A 24735-nucleotide genomic window follows, 5' to 3' on the forward strand; every position below is an offset into this window, starting at 1 on the left:
GAGGTGACTTTTAGACATCCAGGTACTTACATGGGCTATGAGTCCACCTCAGGGGTGGGGTGTGGGATGGAGATTAAAGTGTGGGAAGACAACAGCATATGGAGGGTACTTAAATCTACTGGACTGGATAAGCCACGCAGGGAGGGAAGGTAAACAGAGAAGAGACCCAAGGACCAAGCCCAGGGAGGAAGGCCAGTCCACTATTTAGTGATGGGAGAGATGAGGAGGAATCAACAAAGGAACGCAATAAAGAGTAGCCAGTGAGGAAGGTCCTCCCACAACACTTACTATTCTCTATGTAATGCTATGTTGAGTATACATTCTGGAAGAGATGGAAAGTCCTAAATAAATAAATATGTTAGATGGTTACAAACAAGGGATCCACATTTCTGGTGAGTGAAGCTTACGTGAAGAATAAAGAACAGAAAATTACAAAACCAAACTACGAAGGAAGGAGAATATTTATCTAGAACAAGAAATCACAACATAAATTGTGGGAGAAATCTTGCAATTACAAACTGCAATTTGTATTTTAAAAAAGATGACAACATAAACATCACAAAATCCAGAAAGAAATGAATTTAATTTTCTTGAACACCTCCATAATATTTTTTCTTTTTAAGGCTGGATAAGCTTTGATTGCCTCTTTATATAACAACAATTTTGTGTCATTTTTCATAATGGGAATGGAAAGTAATTTAAGTCTTTCCTCTAGCCTGTTCAAAAAAATTTTAAATTATTGATGATGTAGAAAACCTCCGACTTCGCAATTCTTTTTTAGTAATGTCATTAACATTTTGAGAGTTGTCAAGGTTGAGGGTTGATTTGTAAACCTGTGTCAAATTTTTGTCATATATTAACTGTAAGATTTCAGGTAATTTCAAGCTATCTAGTGCTCTGATTAACCTTAAATACTCTTTTCATTGAGGACACTCATTGATCACAGCAGGTGGTAGGTATATCCTACACACGGAAGAGTATCACATAAACATATCCTACAAAACTCAAATGTTGCCAACTGGATTTTCTTTAACTGAATCCCAAAGGCCACTAGACATACGGGGAAGTCTGACAGAGGAGAAATCAGAGTAGAGAGAGGTTCTAAGCGATTGCAATACAAAATATTACTTCTGCACATTTTACAAAAATATATGACCATCTGAGCACGTCGCCAGGTACCCTACTTGAGCCGAGAGTCCCGGGGACTCCAGGCGCCCTAAAACGTAAAGCAAAAACGCGGCACAAGGAGCCAGAGCGAGGCGTTGCCATTGTAAATGTTTAAACTAAGGCCCTTGACAGACATACCGGTTTAGGTTGGTCTGTTTTATAACCCCATCCCTAATTTTAAGGCTTCCCCAGGAGTCGAATCCACGGTACTGCCTGATTCCAAACACCACCCACAGCATGACAGCTCTGTGTAAGTGTGGGTGGGTCCCACCACCACTTCCTCACACCACAGCTGGCTTCATCTTTGCCTGCTCCAAACTTTACAGCCAAAATTAAGGGGCGCCTTTTCTCAAAGCCCTCTTACTGCATTGGACCAAATCTCAACTTTTTACGCCCAGTAAGTTTAGTCTTTTGAGGCCGGAACGTTTGAAGACGTTATTCGCTGCAGGCAAACCGCTTACACCTCAATCCATGATCAGGCCCCCAGTATCCGAATTTCCCTTCACGCGAGTGGTCGGCCCGAGGACGCTGTCAGCCATCTTCTGTGTGGTATTCTATTTTTGTCTTACTTTGCCCATCCTTTATTACGCCGAAACATTTCATGTCCTTATTTCACAGTTTTTGCAAGTGCTATAGAGTCACCTTCTTTTGTGGGGCCTCTATTTGAAGAAAGAAGAGTAACGTTGCCATCTGTCGCTTTCGCCCTTCCCAACATGGCTGTCTCAGATTGCCGGCGGCCCCAGAAGAGCTTCCGGTTTCCCGGCGGGCTCGAGAGGGGCTGGACTTCCGGCCTCAAGAAGCTGTGAGGCCCGCTTTTTCCGCCCTCTCCGGCCTGGTTTCCGAACGCCGCAGCCATGTCTTATCCCGCTGATGATTACGAGTCTGAGGTAACCTGGCCCTAAGCATGTGCTGGGCTCCGCGACCGGGGCCGGGCTCTTTGGATGCTGGGCTCTGCGGGGAGACAGTGTTCGGGCCTCTCTGGGAGTCTCCGCGGGCCGCAGCCAGCCTCAGCCGGCCTTCCTGCCTGCGCGGTCCCCATGCTGCTGCCACCCACAGCTCCCGGCTCTTCATCAGCCCAGTCTCGGCCCGCCCACCTCGTGTCTAGTCCCCTTGTCCTCTCCTTTTCCAAGCTCCGGGACGGAGGCTGGTTGTAGGATTCTGTGTTCCTGTAATTAAATTCTTACTTGTTATGGTCTGGGCGAGCAGTCTTGTCAAACCCCACTGATTCCTCCAGCCTTTTGTGCGTTGTTCTAGTTAGCTGCACCCGTAACACCATAATGTCGTTGTCTGTTCTCATTTCTCACAGTCGTGAGTTCCTGAAAGGCAGGTACTGTGCCTTATCCACCTTTGTATCCTTAGAACCTAGGACGAGCATTTTAGATTCACGAATTGGTAACTGTTGTCTTTGTCTCTTCCGTTAATAGGCTGCTTATGATCCTTATGCTTACCCGGGCGACTATGATATGCACACAGGTGAGTATACAGGTTTGTCGGCTAGCTGGGTACTTCTAGGAATCGGCACCTTGAATGTCTCATAACAGCTCTGACGGGCACCTGTTTAAAACTATGTCTTGATGGTCCAGGTTTGGAGTTAGTTACTAGTTCTCAACAGGAGAGTGATGTAGAGCCTATTAACCGAGGCCTTTTTCGTGGTCCATCTCAAAGTCTCAAAAGGGAAGGATAACTGTCCTGGCTGCAGTTTCTTTGTTTAAACTATTAACTGAAAAAGAAAATCTTGTGAAAAGTTAAAGCGATTCAAACCAAGTCCAAATGAAATCTTTTTTGGACTGTTTTTGAGGTTTCCTGAATTGTTATGGTGATTTGATTTGACTTAGTGCCATGAGTTGTGCTGGGTACTTTGTGTGAAATACTTCATTTAGTCTTTACAGCAGTTCTGTAAAGTACATAAGCTAATGTTGTCTCCGTCTTACAGATGAGAAAACTGAGCACAGAGTTTAGTGACTTGCACCAAGTCATACAGATGAAAAATGGCAGTCATTCATTCAATCAAAAAATATTAAGTGCCTGTTACTTGCTTCTCCCCCCCCCCCCCCAGCATACACAATTGTTCCAGGTCCTGAGGGTATACCTGGGTACAAGACACACAAGGTTCTTTCTCTTACAGACTTTAGGTTCTAGTGGGGGAAACAATAAGTAAATAAATAACTTTAAGTAGTGGAAAATGTTCTGAAGAAACAGGCCAGTGGGGGTTGGGGGTGACATGGAGAGGATTTATATTTCTGAGTGTTGAAAAGGGAATTATATCCAATTTTATAGACTTTAGGGGATGGTTTTGCCCTTTTGTCATATCATATATGTGGATTTGAAACATTTATTATATCCAATCTCTAGGAGACCCAAAGCAGGATCTGGCCTATGAACGTCAGTATGAGCAGCAGACCTATCAGGTGATCCCTGAAGTGATCAAAAACTTCATCCAGTATTTCCACAAAACTGTCTCAGATTTGATTGACCAGAAGGTGTATGAGCTACAGGCCAGTCGTGTCTCCAGTGATGTCATTGACCAGAAGGTATATGAGATCCAAGACATCTATGAGAACAGGTATGGGCCACTAGCTAAAATGACCTCCTACTAGGTGGGCCTGGCTTAGTAATGCAGTCCCTAAAAAGGGGTGATGTTTAATCACTTCTCTGTAAAGAGAATGTCCAAGAGGTTTCTGTGATTCTTTGGGAGCTAGGAATATGTTATTTTGTTGGACTCTATCCCCAGAACTTGTATAAAGCCTGGAATAATAACATCACTGTCAATAATTATAATAGCAATTATATGTATGATCAGTATAAAACAGGCAATGTTCTGAGCACTTTTCCCGTATTTACTCATTTACCCTTCACAGTAACCCCATGAAGCAGGTTCTGTTGTTTTCCTCATTTTATCGATGAGGACACACAACACTTAAGTCATATAGCTAGCTAAGTGGATGTGCTGAGTTTTGAACCTACACAGTCTGCACCAGAGCCTAATTTCTAAACTGCTGTACAACTTCTCGGTGCATATCAGGATGAGCCGAGCTTTAAGTGGTTGCTTCCAGTTTTGAGGGGACTGCCCTTGTGTAATGGCCATTAGAAGTGAGCCGGGTCAGTCAGGGTTGGGAATAGGAAAGCCTTCAAGGAAATATGGTTGTGAAGCATCTTGGGCAGCAGTGTTTGAATTGGATGCTCTAGGGCTGTTAGGGCATCAGGCTGCAACAGACTGATTAGTTTCCATGTTTGAAGAAGGGGAGGAGGCACTGTGCTCCAGGAAGTGGAAAGCTAAGGGCAGGGGTTGTGGGTATCAGAAAAGTGGTTCTCAAATCAGGGAACAGTAAGCAGTGAAATATGACAAGAGTTCATGATACAGAGGCAGGAGATGATCCTGAAGAGCTTGGTGGGTGCCTGACTGATGTATAAGGAATGTTTCACTATATTAAGAAAGATTATCTGAGGTATAGAATTGGTTCAGGAAAGTTATAGATTTGGAAACTCTGGCCCTCGCTCTGTTTCTGTGACTTCTTCCCCTTTCTGAGCTTTAGTCCTCATCTGTAAAATGTGAGGGTTGCCTCTTCTCACGTTGTTTCTATTTTGGAATTCTAGAACATTTCTGCTTGGTTTTCAGCTGGACCAAGTTGACTGAAAGATTCTTCAAGAATACACCTTGGCCTGAAGCTGAAACCATTGCTCCACAGGTTGGCAACGGTAGGTGTGAGCTCTTGTGTCCTGTGTGCTGGGTGGGATCCTGTGACGGGGGTTCATTAGAAAGCTTTGAACAATCTGTGTCTGTTTTGATCAACATTTTATTTCCCCAGGGTTTGCTACGTGGTAGACTTTTAGTAACTAACTTGTTGAGTGAAAGCTGAATAAATGAAGAGGGGACAGAGATCTTTCACACATGCTGAAAGCTAAAATTGAGATTTTTCTCTTGACTTGTTTCCTTTTTGCTCTGTAATTTTTGGGGTCATTATAGTTGCTCCAAAATGGGCTCTCTGGCCTTCTCTCACATTTCACTTTCTGATGGTGTCTTTTATATATGGTGTGAAGTAGGAAGATTCAACTTCATTCTTTTGCATGTGGATATCCAGCTGTCCCAGTACCAGTTTTCAGAAAAACTCTTCTTTTTCCTTTGAGTTGTCTTGACACCCTTGTTGAAATTGGTTATCGTGTAAATGAAAGGTTTATTTCTGGACTCTCAGTTTGACTTCATTGATACATGTCTATCCTTATGCTTGTACCAACTGCACTGTCTTTTTTTTTTTTTTTTCACTTTTTTTTAATTGAGTTACAGTCAGTTTACAATGTTGTGTCAATTTCCAGTGTAGAGCACAATTTTTCAGTTATACATGAGCATACATATATTTATTGTTGCATTCTTTTTCGCTGTGAGCTACCACAAAATCTTGTATATATTTCCCTGTGCTATACAGTATAATCTTGTTTATCTATTCTACATATGCCTGTCAGTACCTACAAATTTCTAACTCCCGGTCTGTCCCTTCCCACCCCACTCCCCCTTCAACTGCACTGTCTCAATTGTGGCTTTGGAGTAAGTTTTGAAGTTGGGAAGTATAAGTCTTCCAGCTTTGTTGTTCTTTTTCAGAATTTTTGTGGGTCTTCTGAGGCTTTTGAATTTCCAAATGAATTTTAAGACCAGCTTGTTAATTTCTGCAAAGAAGCCAGCTTGGATTTTTGATAGAGATTACGTTGGGTCTGAAGATCAACTGGGGAGAATTTTGCCATTTTAGTATTACTGAGTCCTCTAATCCATGGATGTGGGATGTCTTTTCATCTATTTAGGTCTTTAATTTCTCTCAATAATGTTTTGTAGTTTTTAATGTACAAGTCTTTCATTTTTGTTACAGCTAAGGTTTTTTGAACACTTAACATTAGTATCATCATCATTACTTTCAGAACTCTTAAAGAAATACTTGTTTCCATGTTGCTCAGACCTTACGTTCTATTTAATTTTGCCTATAAAGAATGTAATGCTGTGTATGTTAAGAACAGGAGTCCCGTAATACATATTTTAAAACAGGTAAGGATTTACAGGACTCATAGTGTAAAAGACTTGGTATAAAAATCCCCATCCCATTTTCATCCCAAGTTTTCAGTTTTTCTCTCTGGAGCTGTCTAGTGTTAACCATTTCTCAGTTATCCTTCCCGTGGTACTCTCTGCATGTATAAGCAAATGGGAAAAACTTGTCCCTTTTTTCCATAGACTAAATAGATGCCCCTTTACACTTTTAAAATTTATTATATTTTTGGAGAGCATTCTGTGTCTCTAGGATTCCTGAGACCACCCCCAGTTTTAATGATTTGCTGGGAGGACTCATAAGAGTCAGTCATACCCACAGCTATGAGGCTTTACAGCCAGAGGATAGAGAGCAAAATCAGCGAAGGGAAAAGGTGCATAGGATGAAGTCCAGAGGAAACCAGGCTTCAGTTTCTAACAGTCCTTTTTCATGGAGTCACATGGAATGCTGTTCATTTCTTGAGCAAGGAATTTTGACGACATGTTTGAAAAGTTGGCTACCAGAGAAACTCATTACAGACTCAGTGTCCAGAGATTATATTAGGGGCTGGTCATGTAGGCACACACTCTACCTAGCATGAACTGAAATTCTAGACTCCCAGAAAGAAAGCAGGTGTTCAGTGTAAACCATGTTGTTTGCACTGTTTAGGGACTGCAGTCCACCCTTACCAGGTTGGTGGGAACCCTCCTGAAATCTAGGTTCCCAGGTGCCAGCCAAGGACCAGCTTTACTAGCAGGCCTTTCTAAGGATAAGTCTCAGACCTGTATGCTAACTTCTGCACAGCATCGGCACCTGAAGAGCTTCTTTTTTTTCCTTCTTTCTTTTTAATGGTTGTATCTTCTTTAAAATAAGATCTCTAAGTCAAAGAAACCCATTTACTTGTAATTTTGATAGTGTCGTATCACCTTCCAGGGAGCCATTACTATTTATGTCCTGGTTTATTTAAGCAACTGGATGGCAAAAATAGCTAAATAGTGAAGGGAAATGGACCTGAGTGAGATTAAGATGAGATTGAAAGAGTAAAATGGGAAACGAAGTTTTTTGTTGCATATATTCTTGGGATTTAAATGTTAAGAGTTTAGATGTCATTTAGTCTCTGAAATCACGATTACTCCTTTATAACCCGCCAAGGGCTAAAACTGCCAGAAGACCCTAACTGTTTTGTGGATTACTGAAGCACCCCTCTGCCATGTCTTTCAGATGCTGTCTTCCTGATTTTGTACAAAGAATTATACTACAGGCATATATATGCCAAAGTCAGTGTGAGTATCTACATTTGTTGCAGTTTTTAAACTGTGCCATTTTTGCCACAGAACACAGTTGCCTACTGTGAAGTAGGCAAACTGAAGTGCAAAGAGGTTGCTTTTTCTCAAATTCATGCGATTAGTAAACGGTAAAACTCCTTGAACCGAGGCCTGTCTTACTGTGACATCAGTTTTCTTTCTTCCGCTCTTCCAACGTTGGGCAGTTGCTGATGTCTTCTCTTCCTGGTTTCTAAATTTTAGAGTGCCATAAGTCTCTTAAAATACCATCTATACTACTTACGGGCATACCTTGGAGATATTACAGGTTTGGTTCCAGACCACTGCAATAAAGCACAGATTGTAATAAAGCGAGTCACATGAGTTTTTGGATTTCCCAGTGCATACAAAAGTTAAGCTACACTATACTGTAATCTGTAAAGTGTACATATAGCATTATGTCTTTTAAAAATGCAGATACCTACTCCAGTTCAAGGCATTATCATCTCTTGCCGGCGTTACTTCATAACTGCTCACCTGCTGTCAGTTTCCATTCTTGCCCACTTAAGGTTATTCTCAACCTGGTAACCAGCATGATCCTTTTAAAACGTAGTCTCATCAAGTCACCCCTTTCCTCACAGTCCGACCATGACTTCCCATCATATGTAGAATAAAATCCCAAGTCTTAGTTATGGTCCTGCTTCATCTGGCCCCTGACTTCCTTGCCAGTCTCATTTCCTACACCTTTCCCTCCTTCTCTGGGCTCTTAGCCATACTCGGTGGCACTTCAGAACACATATTACTCACTGACATTGTCTGACTTGTTTGTTTGGGTTTTGTTTGCTTCTCCCAATAGAGGGTAAACTCCACCAGGGCACCAACTTCATCGTGTTCATTGCTCTGATCCACTGTCTCATCCCTGATGGTGACTGGTTAATTGTTGGAGCATTTGTGTGTAAATGAAAGAAACTGGCACCACAGCCTCCTTACAGTATTTCCATCTTGAGAGTTCCCAGCTTCACAGTCACTTCTCATCTCCCTAAGGACCACTTGACCTGACTAGAGCTCTTGCCTTGATACAGAGGCCACCATCAGTGGTGGTAGGTGGAGGAGTTCCTGTTCCCAAAGTAATGCAGGGTGGCCGTGTTTTTCTGGCATCCCAGTGAGCTAGCTCTCTGACTGCCTTATCTGACAGAAAGTAAAGGTTCCCTTCTACCATTGATGGCATGGCTCACGTACTTTGTGGGTTGGGCTGAGAATCTAGCCTTGTATAACATGGCTTTGGGAAGACCATGGCATCAGAACCAATAGTATGGATGGTCTTGCCACCTCTAATCTTCCCTCTGGTCTGTAGATGAAGATTTCAGCAGAAGCTCATTGACCCCATGACCTCTGTGCTAGGTACCAGATGGGGCAGTTTCACATACATGACCGGTCTTAGACCCCCAGGGTCAGGGAGGTTTTTCATTAAAAGAGTATTTACTATGTTAGGTACTTCAACTTCATAATCTTTCGTTTTAGAGATATTAAATACCTTGTCAGACCCCACAGTTAGTAAGCTGTGGAGCTAAGACTCCAGTCTTCAGTCTATCTTCTTTCTACTTTCTACAAGTCTTCTTTCTACTCCATCACAAATACACCATTCTTGTTGTTCCCCAGCTCAGAAACCTTCAGTGGTTCTCAGTTGCCAGCAACATGAAGTCTAGATCAGGGGTGAGCAGCCTTCTATGTACAGGGCCAAACAGTAAGTATTTTAGGTTTTGAGGGCTGTAGTGTCTGTCAAATCTCTTCAGCTTTGTAGCAGCCATGGACAGTGAGTGTGCCTGGCTGTGTTCCAGTTAAGCTTTTATTTACAAAAACATGATGGTGGATTTGCTTAATTCTTCTTTGGTGCTGAAAAACCTCTGCTTTTCTGGCCCATTGTAGCCCAATGTAGTATTGTCTGTCTTACTCCCCAACCTTCAAACACCACAATTTTACTCCTTTACTTACGTTAGTCCTGTTTTTCCTGAAACTTCTTCCCCTCCCTACTTTGCTTTGCCAAATCGACATGCGCTCTGCGGTCGGTTAAGGTTGTTGACATAAAACCTGACCATTGTAGTCAGGTATTCAGTGCCGCTTTGAACTGCTATAGCATGGAGCTGTCTTCCTTGTCACTTGAGTGCCCTTTACACACAGAAAAGGAGGGAGCAGGCATCAATTTTCATGTACAGTTGACCCTTGAACAACGTGGGTTGAAACTGCATGGGTCCACTTACACCTAGGTTTTTTTTCAATAAATATTTATAGTACTGTGGGATCTACTGTTGGTTGAATCTATAGACGTGGAGGACCTGAGTATATGGAGGCCTGACTATTAAGTTACACACAGATTTTTGACTCTGGAGCGTTGGCACCCCTAACTCCCGTGTTTTCGAGGGTCAGCTGTATTTGTTTTCAGTTGTCAATGGTAGGCTGTGAGTAGAGCACATTTAGATTAAGTGTCTGTGTCCTGATGTCTCTGTTTTCTTTACAGGGAGGACCCTCCTTGGAGCAGAGGTTTGAATCCTATTACAACTACTGCAATCTCTTCAACTACATTCTTAGTGAGTCTGAGGTTATGATGAGGCCTGGTATTGGCCTTCAGCTCTCTTTAGCAGGATTTTAATGTGCAGGTGGGAAGCGGGGGAAGTTCTGTGATTCATAGTCCTTTTAAGAGAAATTTCAAAATGCGTTCTACAGCCTTACTGTATGGGCATAGTCATTGCTGTGAGTCTGACTTTTCTGGGGTCCCCTGCACAGATGCTGATGGTCCTGCTCCCCTTGAACTACCCAACCAGTGGCTCTGGGACATCATCGATGAGTTCATCTACCAGGTATCTGGCCAGCTTTGGCCTCATTTGAAATAACTGGTCCAAACAAGGAGCAGCTGTTACCATTGTTTGTATTGTGAAAAAGATACATGGTATAAAACCGTCCCATCCTGGTGTGAAATACCGCATGGTGGTGGGTTGCCAGGTCTTGGTCTTCTGAAGAGTCATCAAGGTCTAAGAGCTCCAGATACAAACTCAGAAGTCAGAGTTGAGCTCCTGACTTTGACCAGGTTCTTACCTGACCTCGAGAGGTGGTCTGGCAGGAAGAACACAGGCTTTGGATTCAGGCAGAAGTGGATATGAGTCTGGCGGCTGCCCCCTGGTGGCTCTGTAGCAGTGACGTGTTTAAGCTCTCTGGGCCTCACTTTCCTCGCCTACAAAAGAGAAAGTTTCTGTATCTTGATTATGATGGTGGTGATTGTGTATACACTGGATCAAAATAATATAGAACATTTTAATCAAAATGGAAGTGTTACCTATGTCAGAGTGCTCCACCAGGAACCAGGCTAGACGTAGCATCCAGCAACTGTGTAGCCTGGGGGTGAAAGTTCCAGTCTTGCTGTTCACTAGCTCTGGACCTTGGGCAAGTTATTTAGCCACATTGCTTTGGTTTCTCTAAAACACAGATTGTTGGGAAGATTGCCGGGGCACTCTGAGTAAAGTGCATGGTGCAGTGCCTGTCCCAGCATAATTACTCAGTACATGTTGCCTGGTAGTTCTGGTGGTGAGAATCATCATTCTTCTCTACCTTCCTTTAGTCCAGTTTTATTCTTTAGAAAAATAATATAGACTAAAAACAAGATAAAATAATTGAATTTGGAAAAATATCTTTTCCAAGTGTGTTATGGGAATGGCATAGCTCTTACTGGGTATTTCAGGAGAAATGTTTAATGATAAAGCTGTTATTTGAGCTCCATGGATCAGAGACTTTGTGAATACAAAGTGCTGATAAGTTGTGATTGGTGAGCTGAGAGAACATTCCTTGGGCTCTTTGAGAAAGAGGCCTCCTGCTCAAGATGAGACTTCAGTGCCTTTGTGCAGTGAAGGCCACAAACCACACGGGCCTTGTTTGCCCTGTCTGGCTCCTTGGCTTGTGATTTGGCATAATTTTAGAAGGTTGGCAGTCCTGTTGACTCTCAGCAAGTCAAAGAGGATCATTTGTACTAAGGTTCTTCATCCCTCTTAAGATAATCATAATCCCCTGGGCTTAACTGGTGTTCTCTTAAGGGGTTTATGTACTCTCACTGCTAACAAAGACTGGCCAGTGCAGATCAGATGTGATTCCTCCCAGCCAGTCTTTGTTAGCAGCAAGAGCACTTTAAGCTCCTTAGAAAGAAAACACCAGCTAAACCACATGGGGTGAGTGACTCTTCCCCACCACTCACTTTCATTTATCTATATTGATACAGTAATACATGAATATGTTATTACTGTTGAATTTTTTTCTTTTTTAAGCTGCAGATAAAGTGAGTGTCTTCCTTCCTTGCCTTTGCAGAGGCATCAGTTATTGTCTGGAAAGAAAAGCGTCACCTAGATAGTGACCTGCCTTATTCTTTTGTGCTGTGTACCTGATATGAATGTGTCATTCTTCTGGTGTATGTGTATGCAGAAGTCTATTTCTAGGGATCACTAAAATTGTTGGCTGAAGGATATTGGCTTTTTAAATTTTTAAAAATCAGGTTTACAGAGTCATAGTCTACATGCAATAAAATGTACTGATTTTAAGTACACAGTTAAAGAGATGTGATGAATGTGTACACCACCACAATCAAGATATAGAACATTTCAATGAACTATTCATTAGATATAGATATAGAATATTCATTCACTCAATAGATATTGAACAATTTATGAAAATTCAAATTCACTTTGAATTTTAATAAATAGTAATACTACCCTCCCAGAAGTATGTGTCAAATGACACTACTCCCAGCAGCGTTTGAGAGCAGGTTTTCTGTAGTGGATGTTATCAGTCTAATTTTTATCATTTGATGGAAAAGAAAGAGTAATCATTTAAATTTACATTTCTCTGGTAACTAGAGAGATCTGAGTATTCCCTGTTAGTTTACCATGCTTGTTTTTCTTTGAAGTGATTATCAGTATTCTTTGTCCATTTTTCTGTTGGATGGTCTTGTTATTTTTGGCTTACGAGAACTCCTATATTCTGGATACTATTCTTTGTTTATTGTAAATTTGGAAACATTTTCTCCTACACTTTTAGAGGAAGATGATATTTTAGAGTTGATGAGTACTCTACGTTATTTAGGACCTAGATTCTAAGCTACTGGTTTCCAAACCTGCATGTGTACCAGAATCAACCAGGGAGCTTTTAATTCTGATTGAGTAAGTAGGTCTCTTGTGCTAGTCTCTGGGTGATGGATGAGCCAGCCCAGGGCTGGTCCCGGGTAGAACCACTGCCCCAAACAGATACCTGTGATATATACCCTATATGGGCTTTATACTAGGCCAGGCTCTGTGATTGGAACATAGGTGACTTAGAGTGGGCTCCTGACACTGGCGAATTGATGGTCAGCTCTGGAAGGGAAGACACGCACATGCAGATACCTACCCCACCCCTACCATGTCATTCATGATCCCAACCCTGGCACAGCAAAGCCACGTAAGAATAGATCTGCTGTAAGCCACCTGATTCTGGTGGCCAGGTTGACTACATAGTGAAGCCCAGAGACATTAACTAACTTTAGGCTGTGTTGGATGCCAAATTGAATGTTTTTATTCCACAAACTACCTCTCATTTTGGAGATTTTTAGTTAGCTGTGGAATAAGGAACATAGTCAGTATGAACAAAATTCTTAATCAGAGATGGCTGTTAGGGGAGGGTATAGCTCAAGTGGTAGAGCGCGTGCTTCGCATGCTCGAGGTCCTGGGTTCAATCCCCAGTACCTCCTCCAAATATAAATAAGTAAATAAACCTAATTACCTCCCCCTCATAAAACAAACACGGGGGTAAAAAAAAGATGGCTTTGAGAGAACGAATGTTTACGGAACGGTTTAGCAGGAGTAGCAGCCGCAGCGTTGTGCACTCAGGCTGTCCTTCTGGGGTTGGCACCACTGCTGCATCTTTCCCTTCTTCCTCTACAGTTTCAGTCCTTTAGTCAGTACCGCTGTAAGACCGCCAAGAAGTCGGAGGAGGAGATTGACTTCCTTCGTTCCAATCCCAAAATCTGGAATGTTCACAGTGTCCTCAACGTCCTTCACTCGCTGGTGGACAAGTCCAACATCAACCGGCAGCTGGAGGTGTACACGAGCGGGGGTGAGTGCCGCTCGCCGTCGGTTCCTAAAGAGTAGAGGCCGCAGGTGTGCCGAGGAGCCGCCGTCTCTCAGGTCATGGGCTGCTCTTCAGTGTTTGGGTGGGGACTGTAGCCGAGTGCTGATGTGGGGGGCACTGGGCTTGGCAGTCTGTTGTCTGCCAGGCTGAACCAGCACTTCCTGAGACCTGCGTTTGTAAGCACTTCTACTGCCTCTCCAGGGCCTTTCTGTAGATAAGCACCACTCAGACTTTCTGTGTGAGGACTGCTTTACACTTTCAAGATTAAGAATCACAAAGTTTATCTATGTAAAAATTTTGTTATGGTGAGAAGAGTGGCATTTTTGCAAATCTCTTTCATGTCTGACTTCATAGAGAGCTGGAGTCTCCTGCTTTTTTTTTTTTTTTTTTTGATGTGATTTTTTTTTTTTAACATTTTTTTATTGAGTTATAGTCATTTTACAATGTTGTGTCTGGAGTCTCCTGCTTCTGCATTCAGTCTGTTGCAATATGCTGTTTTGGTTAAAGTATCCAAGGGAAATCTAGCCTCACACAGATATTTAATGGGACAAGGAGGAGAAATTTAACAGCCTTTTCAGGTAGCTTGGCTGTTCTTTGGTTCATACAGGTTAGTTGCCATGTGGAATCTGAAGCCTTATCAGCGAACTTTTACTCTGTTCTGTTTTGGTTTATTGGTTTATACTGCAGCTTGAATGAATCTTCTAGCCATGCATGGTTTTGTAAAATACTGATTCATTGAGCTAGCAAGATTGTCTAAATGTTGACACATTTTATTATACAATTTTTTAAAACCACATCTGTTCAATTTTCATCATCAACTTCATCAGATGAGTATTTGGTTAACAGCTCATAGTGGTGGAGAGAAGTTTTATAAAATTCTAATTTTCGCTTAAAAGCTCAGGTTTACATTGGTAGCAAACACTGTCAGTTGTTTTCGTTGAAGTCTTAACAGGTTTACTTCATTCATTTTTGAGATAATGTATGCTAAATACCCAGATCTAAATATTTATAGCTCATAGCTTGTGTGTCAGTCATTCTCTCAAAAAAAAAAAAAAAAAAGGCTGGTTCTTTTACTACAGCTGAGTGGTGGTGAAGACTACAGTGCCGACCATACAGTTTAGTGCCACTGCCTGATTGATGCTGAGTTGTCAGCAGTTTTACCCAGCATTGTTGTTGCACCATGGGTGCAAGTGTCAACTCAGTGAGGAAAGCAAATAGTACCTTAGTGTTACTAGGAAGATAGCTGTGATCTAATGGACTTCCTGAAAAGAAAGGACTTGCTCAGGAACTCTTATTGACAAGGGGTGGGGGGATCCCCTCATATTCTCAGGTGTAGTGTGGAGGAGGCTGCTGTCTCCTTTCATGTGACTTAAGTTGGTAAATTTAAGATTAACATAAGGCTAGGTGCCCTGTTTCTTGGTATTCCTTCAAAGGCAGAGTGATTCCCTATTGCAGGAAGCTTTAGAGACTGGCAGTGGAGAGTTTACTGAGTGATAATCAAGGGTTAGGTTTGGCTGCCTTCACCTGCCCCTGCTGAAATGTTCACAGTGTCTGTGCATCTCTCGCAGGTGATCCTGAGAGTGTGGCTGGGGAGTATGGACGGCACTCCCTCTATAAGATGCTTGGGTACTTCAGCCTGGTTGGGCTTCTGCGTCTGCACTCCCTGTTGGGGGATTACTACCAGGCCATCAAGGTGCTGGAGAATATCGAACTGAACAAGAAGGTAATTCCCTGTTTCCTCATGCCCTCTTCCCAGAGCCAGAAAGTCTGTCTGCTTTAAGAGAAATTCTGATCTATTAGGACAGATTTCAGGGAGAAAAAAGAATTCCTCTGCATGTCGGTTGATAATTGATGTAAGAATTGGGGAAACCACTGCAGTGAAAATCTGAACCTGGATGAGGTGGTTTCTCTTTGGTGCTTAATAACACTTAAAATATTCATCAGTCTTTTGATTCTGTTTTCAAACCAGAATGATAGTGGCAGATTATTACTCTTCAAGTTTCACTAAAGAGTTAACAAAAGACTTGCTTAGTTCTAAGATGGTGTGGATGATTGGTAGTGGTGTTTTTTCCTGGCCACGGGAAAGTGGTATATTTTTGTTTGATGTGTGTGTCTCTCGGTCTTCTCTCATCTGTCCCTTCCTTTATAGGGCTTATTTGGAAAAGCAAGGATTAGAAAGCAAGAAAGAATATATAAGTGGGGTGTGGAGGGATTTAGAGCTGTGAGAAACTTTAGGGTCACCTGGTCCCACCCTTTTCTGTTATAACTAAGAAAATGGAGTCCTCTGGTCACAGAACTTAATCAGTAAATGGCCAGTCTGCACACAGAGCCTCTGCCTCCAGAGCCAGGGCTTCCTCTGGGTAGTTCAGGGTGTCTGCGGGGAGCTCTTAGCGCTTCCACCTCAGCTGACACTAGGCCCCGCTGACTTGCAGATCCGGGATAAATTGGTCTTGAGACTCATGGACACTGCTTCTGCCTCCTTCCACAGAGCATGTATTCTCGTGTGCCCGAGTGCCAGGTTACCACGTACTATTATGTCGGTTTTGCATATTTGATGATGCGTCGCTACCAGGATGCCATCCGGGTCTTTGCCAACATCCTCCTCTACATCCAGAGAACCAAGAGCATGTTCCAGAGGACCACGTACAAATATGAGATGGTAAGGAGGCCTTGGCCAGCTGACACAACTATGCCAACAGTATTGGGAAAAGCCTTCCAAAGTTTCGCTATTTTGTATGCTTTTTCAATAGGATGATTGCGTTATGGGTAGCCTACTCTAGTAGTTTGCTTTGTTATACCTGTCACTTCAGGTAGTTGACCTTAATGATAAGGATAATATCTTTTGTTTCACTTTTATCATTCAACAGTGCCTCCATTTATTTATTCAGTAACAGTTTGTTAAGTATTCACTGGGCTGTGGGTGTTTAAAATCAGTTAGATGTGGGTACTGCCCTCAAGCAGTTTGCCCTGGAGGAGGATGGATCCAAAATATGCATGGAGTTGGGAGGAGGTTTCTAAGCAGAGCAAAGGTTGAGACTTGGAAGTGTGGACATGTGGCAGCACGATAAGCCCTTTGGGCTGGAAGGCAAGGGAGGAGCCAAATTGGAGTGTCGGATTATGATGTCGCCTTCAGTACCTAGCTAAAGTATTGACTCTTTTCTCTGTAGGCATGAACTGTCATCAGAGACTTCTGGGCAGGGCTGTGTGTGTGTGTATAATACATAATGTGTGTATATAACTGAATTACTATGCTGTACACCAGAGACTAACACAACACTGTAAATCGACTGTACTTCAATTAAAAAAAAAAAGTTTCTGGGTGACTTGATCATAACTGGTGTGGGAGGATTGACCTGCCAGTGATGTGGGTGGACTGGAGAGACCGAGACAGGTACCAGTAAAGAATCCTAAGGAGGACCTGGAATAGGCCAGGAGTTCAGTAGAGCTGGAGGGAGGATGGGGAGAGACATTGGGGAGGTTAACTGACGGGTATAATATAGACAAAGGGAGAAGTCAGAAGGTCTGTGCAGAGTGTACTTGGGAAGGTGAGGGGGCCACGTTGGCAGTGAGGACCTCACAGTCCGTTTCATTTGACCCTGCACCAATCTCTGCCCCTACCCCCAGATTAACAAGCAGAATGAGCAGATGCACGCGCTGCTGGCCATTGCCCTCACCATGTACCCCATGCGTATCGACGAGAGCATTCACCTCCAGCTGCGGGAGAAGTATGGGGACAAGATGCTGCGCATGCAGAAAGGTGACCCGCAGGTCTATGAGGAGCTTTTCAGCTACTCCTGCCCCAAATTCCTGTCACCTGTAGTGCCCAACTATGACAATGTGCACCCCAATTACCACAAGGAGCCCTTCTTGCAGCAGCTGAAGGTGTTCTCTGACGAGGTGCAGCAGCAGGCCCAGCTCTCAACCATCCGCAGCTTCCTCAAGCTCTACACCACCATGCCTGTGGCCAAGCTGGCCGGCTTTCTGGACCTCACGGAGCAGGAGTTCAGAATCCAGCTTCTTGTCTTCAAACATAAAATGAAGAACCTGGTGTGGACCAGTGGCATCTCCGCTCTAGATGGCGAATTTCAGTCAGCCTCCGAAGTTGACTTCTACATTGATAAGGTATGGCTGCCCCTGAGCTAGGTTCCTGGGGCACTGTCTGTTCATCCACTCAGCAGTTATTATGTATTAAGCACCCACTGTTGCGGGCGTTTGGGACGTATCATTGAACAAAGATTTCTGCCCTCGTGCTGGTGTTCTGGTGTGAAAACGATAGGTGATAAGGTTATAATTAAGCAAACCTTGTAGTAGCTTAGCAGTTGCCGCGTGCTGTGGGGTACGGATGGTGGTGGTGGAAGGCACAGGATGCAGTATTAAGTAAGGTGCTCAGGATAGACTTTGTTGAGGAAGTGAAATTGAAGCTGAGACTTGAAGGAGGTGAAGAAATTAGCCAAGCGGATGTCTGGAGGAAGAGCATTCTACGCAGAGGGAGCAGTTGGAGCTGAGGTCCTGAGGCAGGAGCAAGCCCAGTCAGCTGCAGTGTGGCTGGAGTGGCCCGGGAGGAGGCTGTGGTGGAGGGGAGGTTGGAGAAGGAGGAGGGAGGGTGCTTTGTAGACATGGAAGTACTTTAGTGAGTGGGAAGCCATCATCCTGGCTTCAACCACCCTAGATTGGTGCTGCCTGATTTTGAACGTCATATAACGCAGTTACACAGTACGTACTGTTTCGTGTCTGGCTTCTTTTGCTCAACATTATATTTAAGAGAATCACCATCCAGCATCGTCACGTGTCGCAGTCGTTCAGCCATGCTTAGTGTTCTGTGATAGTCAGCACCTACTGCAGTTATCGACTGCGGTCTTCCCAGTCTTTTGCTGATGGACACTTGGGTGGTGTTTATCTGTTAGAAACAGTACACATATGGTTTTATAGAGTGGCTGTCAACAGTCCATTCAAGTTGTTGTTTTTTTTTTTTTTTAAAGCAACACATTTGTATATGCTTGTATATGCAAAGAGTTATTTCTGGAAGGATTGCACAAGCAGCATAACAGTGGCTCCCCCTCAGAAAGGGAGGCAGGTTGAGGAGCAGTGTTAGTTTTCACTGTTGGATTTTAAGTTCAAGTTGGACGTTTTAATGTCCTAATGAGGTTTTTTTTAAAGGACTAAGTTGTTTTGTTTTCTCAAGTGAGTTTTTTCAGACTTAAAATGTGCTGGACACCTACAGTTGTTCTTTCCATGAAATAACACACACACACACCCTTGTTTGCCCTATGTACGTACACTTAAAAGGGAAGAAAATGTTCTATTCAGACATGTTTGGAACCCTGATATGGACTGATAAAAATCAGTAGATCGGTATCCTTCATCTCTTTTGCAATATTCTTAGCCAGTAACTCTTAGATATTCTTTGTGCTCTATTCCCCTTCTGGAATTCTTCTTTTTTGGGGAGCGAGGCGGGCAAGAAATGATGACTATATTCCAAAAGCCAGGAGACCAAGAAGATGGTGGACTGGTGTCTCAAAGAACCATCTTGCCCGACTTAGAATTCAGGCTGCTTTTATACTAAAATGGGAGGGAATAGAGTCAGATATTTCCTGTTTGCGGTCAGCCTCCAGGGAGATGTGTTACTTGGAGTGCTTCTCTAATATATGTTAGAGCTCACTCTGTCCTCCATGTCTCTTAAACCCTTCTTTCATCTTTTTGTCTATTCTGTTCAGATAATTTTCTTTTGATTGAACATTCTACCCCTGTTCATCTCTTTAGTTCTGTTTCTTGCTTTCTCTTTGTTTTTGAACTAATAGTGCAGTATTTCCTTATGTGCTTGGCTATTTTTTTTTTTAACCACATGTGGTTCATTATCCTTGAAAATATATTAGTTGACATTCTTTGAAGCCTAGGATGAATATTTGTTCCTCTAGAGTGGATTTGCTTTTGCCTTTACAAGGTGCCTGGGGATATTATCAGGCTGGGGCCACCACAGACTGAATTCACAGCCTGAGGTCCCCAGACCAGCTAGGTGGGAAGCCCAGGCTGTAGATTGTCAGAAGACTCATATCTCAGAGAGAGGTCTCTTTCTTCTTTTATGCTTCTCCCCCCACCCTTGGCAAGCTTTGCTTGGTATCAAGAATGGGATGGCAGTTAGCTTCTGGACCACCTTTGGCTGAGGATACAGCTCTTTAGAATCTCAGCATGACAAGGAGGATCTTCTGTTAGACTGTCCCAAGTTTTCTAGGATTAGCAAATGCCCTCAGTGCAGAAGGGGCTTCTGTGATTTGCTCATAAAATGATTTGTTTTCTCTTAAATGTTTTTTTTATTCTCTTGTCAGCTCTTTGATGCTATGGGGAAATTTTTAAAAATATCTTTCATTTTTGGTTATTTTCAGAAAATGTGTTGGTCTGTAACACATGTGTACACACACAACCCTAAGAGACAAATACTGCACAAGACCTGTACCGTGCCTGTGTGTGTGTTTATGCATTGCTAACAACTGCTTTTTAAAATTCACTCTCAGCCCTATGTTCTAATGACAACCACCAATCAATCCAATATACAAAGCTTACTTTGAAGCTGTCAGATAAAAAATAATCATGTACAGGAAACTGATGAGTCATTTGAGCTACTCTCACCTTTGTGGATGTTGATGCTCATGATAATTATCCTTATAAAAGGCAGAAAATGAGCTCTAGCACAGCTAAGATGGGACTTGAGAAAAAAAAAGAAAGTGTGTTGGTCTAAGCATACTACTTTTTGCTGACAGTTTTTAAAGATAAAATTCACGTAACAAAGTTCACAACTTTAAAGGGTGTAATTCCGTGATTATTAGTATATTCACAATGTTGTGCAACCATCTCTGCTGTCTTAATTCCACAACATTTCTGTCGTCCCAGAGAGAAACTCCCTGCCCATTAGCAGCATTCCCAATTCCCCCTTGCCCCCCAGTTCCTAGCAAGTCAGTAATCTGCTTTTCTCTGTGGGTTTGTCTTTTCTAGACATTTTCTAAAAGTAGAATCATAAAATATGTGGCTTTTTATGTTTGACTTCTTTTACTGAGCAGCTTTTCAAGTTTCATCCAGATTGTAGCACGTATCAGTATTTTATTTTTTTTAACGGCCGAATAATAATCTACTGTTTAGATACACCACACTTTGTGTATCCGTTCATTAGTTGGTGGATAATTGAGCTGTTCTCACATTTTGGCTGTCATGGATAACACTGCTGTGGGTTTTTGTGTACGAGTTTTGTGTGAACAGATTCTCTTGGGTAGAGCACCTAGTTGTGGAATTGCATGATCAGTTTGGGTAGTTTGTTCTGGAAGCTCATCTTGCTAAACCAGATCCTCTCATTTTAGAGTTTATGGTTTTTGGAAGGCTTGGTGTTTGGCAGAACTTGGCTATTCCTGCCATGAACAGACTCACCAAAAGTAGAAACACGTCAACACGTCAATAGTAGAAGTTTTTCAATGTTGTTTTAAGTTGTGTTTTTAAAAATCAAAACCGTCTGTCCTCTGCAGTATCACATCAACTACCTAAAGTCCTTTTCAGATTTGTTCCCGATACCTGACATTTACACGTTCTTTGGCGGTGTTCTTTGGCGGTGTCAGTAACCTGCTCCCTGCCTCTAAGTGACCCGGCTGAACTAGTCCCAACCGTCTGGATGGCCTTTAATAAAACACTTCTCCCCAGAGTTAGCAGCTTGGTTATTACAAGTAAAATTTTACTGTGAAATTATATTCAGGTTGAGTTAATAATATGATTTCAAGTCCCTACACGAAGAAGTTTTTAATTGTATGTTTTTGTTTTTATCATTGTTTCTCATACTGGTTCAGGTTTATCTTCTGCAAAATGCTGCTTTCTGATTTTTTTTTTTTGCCTTTTCTTTTTTCATCTTTGACTTGAAAAAAGTCTATTAAAGAGATTCAGAAAGTTCTTGGGTCTTAACCTAGATTATGTAGGAATTTACAAGTAAAATGGTGTTCAATAGAATATTTTGAACTAAAAACCAGTCTAAAATGTAGACTTAATTTGCAACCTTATACTGATTTTTTTGCAATTGTATACTCAGAAACAGTGTATGAGAATAAAATGCTGTTTTAAATGTTATTATTGCCAAAAGATTCATGTTCATTAAAAAGACTAGGAAATAAAAATAAATGAGTTAACAAGAACAAAATAAAAATACAGCCCTCTAGAAAGAGTTGCTATTAATTGGTAACACTCTTCCAGAGGGTCTTCCCCCTCTTGCTTTTGAGAAGCACGGTGGGGCTTTGTGTAGCACTCAGCATCACTGTTACTTGAAAGTCCGTAAGTGGCTGTCCTGCTGCTCTTCTCTGACTGCTTTTCCCATAGGACATGATCCACATCGCAGACACCAAGGTCGCCAGGCGCTATGGGGATTTCTTCATCCGGCAGATTCACAAATTTGAAGAGGTAAGAGGTCTGAGGGAGGGGTGTGTAGGCTGGGGACAGAGGTTAGGAACTGGTGGGGAGTTTAAGGTATTTTTTTCTCCTCTCGTTTCTAATTTCAAGAAAGCCTGAAATTGGCCCTTTAAGTTTCTGAGCTAGACTGGCTGGCTGCTTGGGGTTTGGGGCGTGGGGGTGGGCCTGTAGGAGCTGCTGTGTCAGCCTTCTCTGGAGCATCTCTTTCCAAGATCTCCCTCTGCGGGTGGCAGGCGCTCCTCTCCTTCCCTGGTATTTCCTAATATGGGTGGATTCACTGCCTGCTCTTACCCATCCCCTCCCATTTGGCAGTTACTCTCCAACTTAGACAGGTCTGGCCAGTCTCTGCAGGCAGAGACCATGAAGTTCTGTTTTGACAAACTTGGTGGATTCTACGTGTTGCCCTTGGAGAAGTCTTATGGGTCACTTTCTGTGGCCATAGCTAGAGCCACTGTGTCCTGGTGCTTTTGAGTCCTCCAGCAGAGGTCACTGCTATGCTGTCGTCAATGCTGCCAGACTCCTGCAGGATGATAATACAGTCCTGGCAGGTCGAGCCACCCTGAGTCCCTTTCCTGTCCATAAAATGGGCAGAGCAATATAGGGGGTGTGAAGGGCAGGTAGAAGAACAATCTGCATGAATTGTGCGGGGCCATAAGAATGTCAGGTGGAGGACCTCACCGAGGATTTACACGGACATAGCGGACACCCATGCCTGCATCAGAGACTCCCCTCCTGACATCGGAGGGGTGGCTTGGGAGTCTGACCTGGTCATCATGCATACGATAGGAAAAGGTTTGGTGAAACCCCCATATCTGACTGTGCTTTTCTTTCTCTTCCAGCTCAATCGAACCCTGAAGAAGATGGGACAAAGACCCTGAGTACATTCACTCTTGCATTAGTCAGGAATGTGTCTTGATGTGATTGTAGTTGGGGAGTGTTTTTGCCACCATGAAGCCTTCACCGAGCTCAGTGATTGGCCAGTCAGTCAACTGAGTTGAAGTTTATTTGAATCAAGGACTGAAGTGTTTTAAATAGGTCTCAATAAAGGATCTTTGGAGTCAGATTTGTCTTCTCCTTATTGTTGGGGAACATCTGTGGACAAGGGCAACAGTACATAATTTCCTGTGTGTCATGGTACTTTTTCCTGATGCATCAGTTGTTGGTGTTTAAATTGAATTATTTAACCCCTGAATTCATGAAGCATTATGCAGTATACAGGACATTTTCACATTCAGTGTCATTTGCATTGCACAAGAATCCTGTGAGCATTAATGACCTGCTGTAATTTGCATGCATGTTCGTGGAAGCCCTGGGTTTTAGGAAGGAACTACTGAACACCTGCTGCTGCCAGGGCTGTGCTAAGAGGAATCCGTGTACCTTGCCTGCACTTTCCAGCATGAGTTTAGTAGTAGTGTCCCCATTTCGTTGATGAGGAAACAGACTTGGGCAGTGAAGTGACTTAATCGAGGTCATGTAGTTATAGAAAAGCTGAGTTGGCTCCAGACTACTGTCTTCTGCCCAGATCTTCTGATCCTTCACACTGGAAACTTCGGTTTCTGTTGTGTGCAGACTCTCCCACCCTCTGAGTTTGGGCCTACTGCTTGTCTCTGGAACTTTCACGGGCAGTCACAACCTAGTCATGTCTGTTTTTCACTCTGCCATCCGCCCCTTAACCACATGGGATCTGCCATCATGGGGACTTATCTGAGATGACGTCTTCTGCACCCCAAAACTATTTGTTATCAGAGCTGATTTCTTATCATATCAAAGTGCAGATAATACAGATCTGTGATGATTGAAAACCTCACTGAAACTGGTTGCCTCAGGCATCTCACCCAACCTACCCATCAAAGATAGGATATTCCTGGAGCTGTAAAACCTTTGTACTCCAGAGTAAGCCCTCAGAATGATCTGCACACCATTTATACATTTTCTCACCCTGGAGCCAGTAGCCTTGGAATCCTGATTTTATTGAGGCTCTAAATGAAGCTTAAGAGTAATTAAGTAACTTGTTCAAGGTCAAGGTACAGGTAATGAAGACAGGTCTTTTGTTTCCCAAAGTTGTGTTTTTACTCTAGAAAGTCCTACCCTGAGACAGGCAGCAAGGGTGAAACAGCAATAGATAACCCATAAAAGTCTGTGCAAAATAAAGGGCGATTTCCGGGAACTTGGAAAGGCTCGGCTGGTGAGGCTGCGCCTTGCCTCCTGGTGCCAGAGTCGCTGTGAATTCTCAGGCTAGGCTTTGTGCTCACCTGCTACGTGGTTGGTTCCTTTTGAGTTTTCTGGTTTTAAGGGAGCTTGAGAGCATGGAAAGAGTCACTGACTTGAAGGGATGACACATGGTTTCAAGTCTAAATTGTGTCACTAATTTACCATGTGACTTCTGGGCGGGCAGTCTTGTCTGAAAGTGGAAGATCTGTCTCCCCAGGTTGAGAGATGAAAATGGGTGTGAAAGTGCCATGTTGCCCACTGCTGGGCCGAGCATCTGCGGGTCCTTAGTGTCTGCAGAGGCTGGGCCTGCTCCAGGGGCTACATGGGGACTTGGATGGTCAGCAGTGGCTGGAGCTGGGCCAAACGGCTTCCTCCTTATCCGGGGTGTTACCTGTCACCCTGAGGTGGACACCAGTGTGGCTCTTGGGATGGAAGCTCCTGTTGGCAAGTCACTTTACCTCTAAACCCCGTTCCTTGTGTGTAAAAGTTAGAATCTGCTTTACTGGGATGAGGAA

At 43.1% G+C, this 24735-nt stretch overlaps 1 protein-coding gene and 1 non-coding gene across 3 annotated transcripts; both read left to right on the forward strand.

Moving 5' to 3' along the window:
• The first annotated feature begins 1942 nt into the window (after positions 1-1942).
• EIF3L (eukaryotic translation initiation factor 3 subunit L) lies at positions 1943-23072 on the forward strand. Of its 2 annotated transcripts, XM_006174902.3 has the most exons (13): positions 1943-2054; positions 2592-2640; positions 3520-3730; positions 4784-4863; positions 7395-7456; positions 9951-10020; positions 10217-10290; positions 13390-13561; positions 15145-15299; positions 16065-16235; positions 17201-17698; positions 21920-22000; positions 22849-23070. In XM_006174902.3, the coding sequence occupies exons 1-13, from the start codon at positions 2022-2024 to the stop codon at positions 22885-22887; spliced, it is 1695 nt and encodes a 564-aa protein (XP_006174964.1). In that variant the 5' UTR covers positions 1943-2021; the 3' UTR covers positions 22888-23070. The 2 variants fall into 2 exon arrangements, with proteins under 2 accessions (XP_006174964.1, XP_032348102.1); XM_032492211.1 differs by lacking the exons at positions 1943-2054; positions 2592-2640; positions 4784-4863 and having other exon boundaries at positions 3652-3730; positions 22849-23072.
• On the forward strand, positions 13124-13196 carry TRNAA-CGC. The gene has a single exon. It is a non-coding gene; the product is annotated as a tRNA-Ala (tRNA).
• Positions 23073-24735: the final 1663 nt, after the last annotated feature.

The sequence above is a fragment of the Camelus ferus genome, chromosome 12, assembly GCF_009834535.1.
Source record: "Camelus ferus isolate YT-003-E chromosome 12, BCGSAC_Cfer_1.0, whole genome shotgun sequence".
Taxonomy (NCBI): Eukaryota; Metazoa; Chordata; class Mammalia; order Artiodactyla; family Camelidae; genus Camelus; species Camelus ferus.